The sequence below is a fragment of the Vicia villosa genome, unplaced genomic scaffold, assembly GCF_029867415.1.
Source record: "Vicia villosa cultivar HV-30 ecotype Madison, WI unplaced genomic scaffold, Vvil1.0 ctg.000101F_1_1_3, whole genome shotgun sequence".
Taxonomy (NCBI): domain Eukaryota; kingdom Viridiplantae; phylum Streptophyta; class Magnoliopsida; order Fabales; family Fabaceae; genus Vicia; species Vicia villosa.
In genome coordinates, this window is record NW_026705013.1 from 259,138 (window position 1) to 266,402 (window position 7,265).

The 7,265-nt window shown below is 33.7% G+C and overlaps 1 protein-coding gene and 1 pseudogene across 1 annotated transcript; one reads left to right on the forward strand and one right to left on the reverse strand.

The window, feature by feature from the left end:
- Window positions 1–243: 243 nt before the first annotated feature.
- LOC131624076 (F-box/LRR-repeat protein At3g26922-like) lies at window positions 244–1,584 on the reverse strand (annotated as a pseudogene).
- Window positions 1,585–2,878: 1,294 nt separating this feature from the next.
- On the forward strand, window positions 2,879–4,186 carry LOC131624087 (F-box/FBD/LRR-repeat protein At3g26920-like). Its single transcript, XM_058895076.1, has 2 exons — window positions 2,879–3,941; window positions 4,025–4,186. The coding sequence occupies exons 1-2, from the start codon at window positions 2,997–2,999 to the stop codon at window positions 4,184–4,186; spliced, it is 1,107 nt and encodes a 368-aa protein (XP_058751059.1). The 5' UTR covers window positions 2,879–2,996.
- Window positions 4,187–7,265: the final 3,079 nt, after the last annotated feature.

Here is a 7,265-nt window from a genome sequence, read left to right on the forward strand (position 1 = left end):
ATTTTGGAGGGACTAAAAACGAAATCTGCAATATTTAGAGGGACCAAAAAGTTCATTAACCCTAAACTTAAATTACATCCATCAATTAGAATGAGTTTATTCATAGAATAACAACTAACAGATATATTATTTGTGTCTTCCATGAACAGAAAAACAACCTAGTCTAGAGATTTTAATTACCAATAAAGAAGACAAAGCAGATTACCTTATTTTTGCTACTAGTACTATTAGCGCTTAGTAATTTTACAACAACCTTAACTCAGCCAAAGCCACAGCCAAATAGCCAACCCTTGACCAATTTGAATTAGTACTTTGCTCATAGAATCTGCAAATTCAATAGTTAATACTTTTTATCTTTAATGACAACAAAAATATATATCTTTAAAATGTTGAATGCACACCTGACCTTAATTAATCAATAATCAACAATGTTAACCTCTGCTGAGGGTGAGTTTTGAAGCAAAAACTCCACTAGTCCATCATCGAGTATGGATAAAGAATATTTCTTCTTTACTTTCAACAACTTAAATTTTACACAAGGAAGAGAACTTAGACTTCAATAAATCGGGAACAAGGGAATGAGCCTAATTAGCAATCAGGGAGAATTAGTATCACTTCAATAATAATTTTCATAATTGAAAGTAAAACAATTTTGTTTCTCAAACCAAAAATGCTCTAAAGTACCTGAAGAGTAGTTGAAGTAATTGTCAACGATTCGATACTAGCAAGCTCAACCAGCCAGTTGAGTAGAACCAAAGGAGTAGAAGCCTTATATAACCAATTATCGACATCAAAACTTACATGCTTGACCGTGGAGAGATTTCCATTGTTCTGACAGAGTTTCTAAAGAGGAAGACCATTAAAATTAAATGTAATAAGACTTGGGGATGATAGCTCAATTCCGAAAGAGGTTGTCATGATTATAGTTAAATTGACAAGTGTGGTACTTGATATGCCAAGGTTTTTTGCACCCATAACGTCACATTGGTTAATGATCAAACTATTCAACTTGTTTAAAGTGGAAAAAGGATCAACGCGTCCATCATCGCCGACACAAAAGGAGAATGACTTTAGAGACAAGCTGGTTAATGCCGGCAAATTCAGAGAATTAGGGAAACACACTCTCTTACTATACATTTGAGGGAGGGAAACAGAGAGTTTAAGAGAAGTTAAAGTGCAACATGAAAATAAGCAACGGGGAAATTGTTGAAAACGGCATTTGAGATATATATCTAAATGCCGGACATTGTGTGAAACTGCATAATTTATAATCAATTTGACTCGATGACACGTCCTAATTGCATAGCGGTGAAAATCAAGAGTGTGTAGAATAGCTGAGGATTCCCGACGAGACAAGATTTTAAACATGAATTGGTTGGATTTCTTGACAGAACCTAATGTAAGGACGGGAAGAGACTTCCAAAGATTGTTCCATCTCTTGGAGAGAATGCAAGTCCGAACAACTCGTTTGGCATTCAAAACGGAGAGTATGTGAAGTAAAAGGCAATTGGGCAAGTCACTGAGTCTGTCTTTGTTTTCACAGTTTGGAAGGCAGTGATTATCATTATGCCTTCGTCTCTTCATTGTCTCACAGAAGAACAAGAAGAAGAGTCAAATTTGAAGAAAACTGAGGTTGTGTTCTTTTATGAAGGAAAAGTTCAATCACTCGTTAAATACAAGAACACCAAAGAGTACCCGTGTTCGCTTTTGATTCTTCCTCTTCCTATATCTCAACAGAGATGTAATACCTAATTATAAAGCCCTAATTATAAAACCTTTTTTTTTTATAAGCTATGGATTTTATTAAATAAAGAATACAAAATGTACTCAGCCTTTTACAACAGACACAGGTTTTTTAAATAAAGTCCAAAGGACTTCTAAATCAAGAATAAAAATCTCTACACCTTTAAGGATTATAACCTACAGCATGCCAAAACCATGTACTCTCAACAATTTTTTCAACGATATCTTCCACTCCGAATCCACCGTTATTAAAAACTATGTTGTTATTACGTGTAGTCCATATTGCCCAACAAACTCCCAACCAAAATATCAGAGCCCTTTTGTTGTTTGTTTTTCCTTTCAATGCTGTCACAAAACGCAAAAAATGCAGCAATATAGTACTTTCGTCGAAGACCGGCACACCTAACCAAAACATGTCCCTCACTTTTTATAATACCTTCCTCAATCAATTTATTATTTTTTTTAAGAGTTTAATGGTTATGCACTGACAGTGTAAAAAAGTTTTACACTGTCATCCAATTAGAATATAACATTCTGCCATGTCATACAAGTTTTTTAAAATTTTCAGTCTGATCTGTCCTGATTCATGATCGTCATTGGTTGACAGTGTAAAACTATTTTACACTGTCAGTGCATATTCCTTTTTTCCTTTTTTTAAATATACTTTTAATTATATTACATAATATAAAATGAGAAAAGGCAGATTGATGACTCTCTTTTAGATGACTACTTTAAAAAACTATTTTACACGGTCGGTGACCTTTTAACTCATATAAAATATTCTTTTATAAATATTTATTATTTCTCCATCCTAAAATAAATTTGTAAAATTATACCAATAGCCAATAAATAAAATTTATTTATTAGGAGAAGTTTGGGAAACGGATTATCCATTTCCTGTTGCAATGTCTATTCTCTACCAGCATGAATTCACCGTATTCATCTAGCCTTTCGTCTTCACTAATAATAAAAACAATTTCAACTTCTTTGAGTTATACTTTGATTGTAATTATTATTCTCACAAATTAAAGTGGTATCATTTTCTATATGAATCAGTGCATTGATTTAATGATGCAATGGATGACACTTATGAAAATAATCTTATCTCTAAATTATTATAGAAATTGCGAAAAAAAATCAGTTACTAGTAACATCATAGTTTAGATCAAGGAAGAGGAAGGGGCATTTCAACTTTCCCTTCATAGAACAACCACTCCACTTTTCTTCAATTTCGCTGCTTCTTCTATGAGACAATGAAGAGAGCAAGGCATAAACACAATTACTATGAAAACAAAGACAGACTCAGTGACCTGCCCAATTGCCTTTTACTCCACATACTCTCCTTTTTGAATGCCAAGCGAGTGGTTCAGACTTGCATCCTCTCCAAGAGATGGAAGAATATTTGGAAGTCTCTTCACGTCCTTAGATTAAGTTCTTCAAACTTTAAAACAGTCCGGGGTGCTTCTAGCGTCGAGGCTGTTCAAAATTTCAACAAATTCATGTCTAATATTTTATCTCTCCGGGATTACTCAGCCTCACTCCATACTCTTGATGTTCACCGCTATGCAATTAGGAAACCTCGCCAACTCAAATGGATTATAAAATACGCTGTTTCACACAATGTCCAGCATTTAAATATCTATCTCAAATGTCATTTTCAACAATTTCCGCCTTGCTTATTTTCATCTCGCACTTTAACCTCTCTTAAAATTTCTGTTTTCCGCTCTAGATTGTATCATATGCGAGCGTTTTTCCCTAATTCTCTAAATTTGCCAGCATTAACCACCTTGTCTCTACAGTCATTCACCTTTCTTGTTGGCGATGATGGATGCACCGAGCCTTTTTCTGCGTTAAAGAAGTTGAACAGTTTGATCATTGACAAATGTGAAGTTCTTGATTCACAAAACCTTTGCATATCAAGTACCACACTTGTCAATTTAACGATAATCATGAGTTATAGGGAACATAGGTCCTACTTTGGATTTGAGCTATCTGCACCAAGTCTTTGTACCTTTAATTTTAGTGGTCTTCCTCTTCAGAAACTCTGTCGGAGCAATGGCAATCTCTCCACGGTCAAGCATGTAAGTATTGATGTCGATTATTGGGTTCTTGCGGCTGATACTCCTTTGGTTCTACTCAACTGGTTGGTGGAGCTTGCTAATATCAAATCATTGACAGTTACTTCAACCACTCTTAAGGTACTTTATAGCATGTTTTGTTTGAGAAACAAAATTGTATCATTTTCAGTTATGAAAAATACTAATAAGTCCTGATTCCTTAGGTTCTTTCTCTTGTTCCCGATCTATTGAAGTTTGAGTTCTCTTCCTTATGTAACTTGAAGTCACTGAAAGTAAAAAGGAAATATCCTTCCTCAGTACCTGATGGATTGGTGGACTTTTTGCTTCAAAACACACCCTTGGTGGAGGTTGACATAGTAGATTGATTAAGGTCAGATGTGCTTTCAGCATTTTAAAGAGAGATTTTTTTGGCTTGGTTAACTTTATTTTTGCATCCTTCTCTATTCTGTTTTCCAGTATTTATAGTAACTAACTGCACATGTATACTACTATAACATGATCTATTCTGTCACAACCTAAGTGGATGCTATATTGAAAATATTAGAATTGATTGAATTGAATGTAAGAAAGTTATAGGAATTTGGAGAAACAAACTATATAACTTTTGTGTATAGTTTAATTGACACTCTATGTGAAAATGATGTAGTTATTGATTGTTTGGAAAAAATATTGTGGGTGATGTGAAGCTATGTGACTTACATAACATTCGGTGTTATCAAATATCAGTCATGGTGGCGCTATATGGCGGATATACATAGCTGTTTTTGGATTCACCGCAATAGAAAATATCAATCCATATTGCGGATTTTCTGCCATAATCTGCAATAATGGAGCCACAAAACAACGTGTATGATAGGATTTTGGTTCTCCGCTATTCTCCAACGACAACACTAACATAAAGCTTTTATAGGCAAGGATTAGCTTAACAAATATGTAGCTAGTATATTTTCTAACATGAACCATATAACAATAGTATTATGCTATGACAGTAGGAGATTGAAGCTTTGGTTGGACCTGAAATGGTACTATGAATTGGATGACTATAGTATTCTAATTGATGAATGTGGGTTTATGAGACTTTATATATATGTTTATAGAGTTTTTGGTAGAATGTAAAAAGCGCTAATTTAATTTAATGTTTGTTTCATTTTTTACAGCCTGGTCAGCCCTTGATCACAAATAAAGCAGATGATGGTGCTGTGACTAATTTTATGAAAATGGTGTTGAAGGTTCCCAATGGATTTGCATATAACATTGATGATCTCCTTTACCTTGCTGTCACTAATTCAAAACAAATTTAGAACTCCTTCAAAACTGTCCTGTAACAACACAATAACATGATTCAATAGAAAAATTAAATATCAGTTTTCACATACTGCGAGTTGTTTAAGGAGGGTTTTGGAGGCGAGAGATTTAGAAACTCACATCAATAATTTGGCCGCCCTAACCTTTTGTTAAGGTTGTTGTTATCTCTCTACCTCTCTATCTCATTGATAAGCCGCAAGTTTACGACAATACTAAAATAATACAAAAAATTATCGTTCCACGAAGACCAATTTTCTAAGTACCATATTATTTTGGGGACAACTTCTCTACCCATCACAAAAAATTGGGTAGTGTACCTACAACTAATAACAAGATTCCATTTAATTTTAAGTCTTTTAATTAATTATAAAATAATACAATTGTATGCTGTTTTCAATACATTTTACATTGAAGGTAATTTTACCCAACTTTTTGAGTTGGATAGATAAGAATTCACCTATTATTTTTAATCTATGTTTAGTTAAAGCGGTTGGAATTTTAGTTTTGGAAAAATGATGTTTGACAAATAATACGATGCTAAAAACAAGGCCTAGGGTATTGTACCATTCGATAAAAATTGACAAGTGTTGGTTGGAATTTTCGTTAGGTAGTCCAGCAAACTGATTTTGCTGCACCATACCTACAATTGTGAGTTTAATTTTGGAATTATCAAGCCTTACAACAGGATGGATATGGACTACGCTACATTGTGGTTCTTCGTCTGTGGGAAAAACATAATCCTTAAGGGGTTTGGTATTATTCAGCCAAGACTTGCTACTGTCTTAGTAATCAGCATCTCTCGTGTAAGAAATGGTCGATTTTGTATATCGATTCGTCGAGATATCCCGCAATACGGGACCTTTGCATAAAATCAAAATTGAAAAGGGTGGAAGAAAATTTTAACAAAAACAGAAAAATGATTTAGTTTAGACGGCAACGAAATGGAATAACAAAAGTAGAAAATTTTGTCCCCTACAACGACGCCAAATACTTGATACGCCACAAGTATACAACAATATTGAAGTAATATAAAAGATTATAGTTCCACAAAGATCAAATTTCTAAGTACCAGGTTCTATTTAATCTATCTTTAGCCAAAGTGATATGAATTTTAGTTTTGGAAAAATGAAGTTAATTTGAACAATTTTAGTTTTGGAAAAATGAAGTTTGAACTAACAATACCATGCTAGAAATAGGAACTAGGATATTCAATTTATATCTTAAACAGTATCACATAAACTTATGAACTCAATATAAGAAAAATCAATTTATAAAAAATAGAGTTATTTGGACAACATCAACTTTCGTCAGAGTGTTGTCGTATCTTAAACAAATAATCTATCCACTTTTATCGGCGTAACTTATTTGTTTAAGATCGATTATTGCACACCTATTAAAACAGAACTTTCTTAATCGAGGTTTGAGACACTCTCGTCGCCTCAAACTCGATTGTCCAAAATAAGTATTCGGATATCAATTCATTCCCTTTCAGCGTATGAATGATATATAAATTAATTCTACTTTTGTAAAAATTTATAAGTTAAAAACTCAAATTCTGAAACAAAATTTAATTTCTTTCTGGTATTAAAGTTGTAAAGAGTTTACACGAGCCTTGTCAAAAGACATTCCTCATAACCTGTAGTCCTTAAGTGACTACTCTAACATGGCGATCATAAACATAGCATAAACTAAAGCATACAAGACATACATGATACATGGTAATATCGATAAAGTAAATTTGGAATAAGCATAAATGAGACTTGAATAAAAAGAGTGCTCCAATGGAGTATTTAATCCAATACAACAACAACAAGAAAATAAGAAAAATGCGTGGAGACGAATTTTGTTCCATGATTACAATCTGTTATATAGGCTTCAAATCCACTAAATTTCGCATTAAAGGCCCTAAATGATCTCCTAGAAAATCAAGGAAAACATATTAGAAATGGGGAAATCCCAAAGACCAAAACTAAAATATGGCAGAACTAGGTTGTGAGCCATGCTTACAGGCCACCCGTAATCCCTTCGGCGTGCTAAGGTGGGGTTCTTCTCTATATGGCCATTACAATCTTAATGCCTCCTTACTGACTAGTCGTAAGCTCTGCTGCTTGCTCGCCCCTTTTTATGCCTTTCATAATC

Excerpts from the sequence above, each read along its gene's own strand:
- LOC131624087 (XM_058895076.1), top strand. The coding sequence starts at position 2,997 with ATGAAGAGAGCAAGGCATAAACACAATTACTATGAAAACAAAGACAGA. Across the intron at positions 3,942-4,024 it reads TTACTTCAACCACTCTTAAG|GTTCTTTCTCTTGTTCCCGA; the intron begins GTACTTTATAGC and ends CTGATTCCTTAG.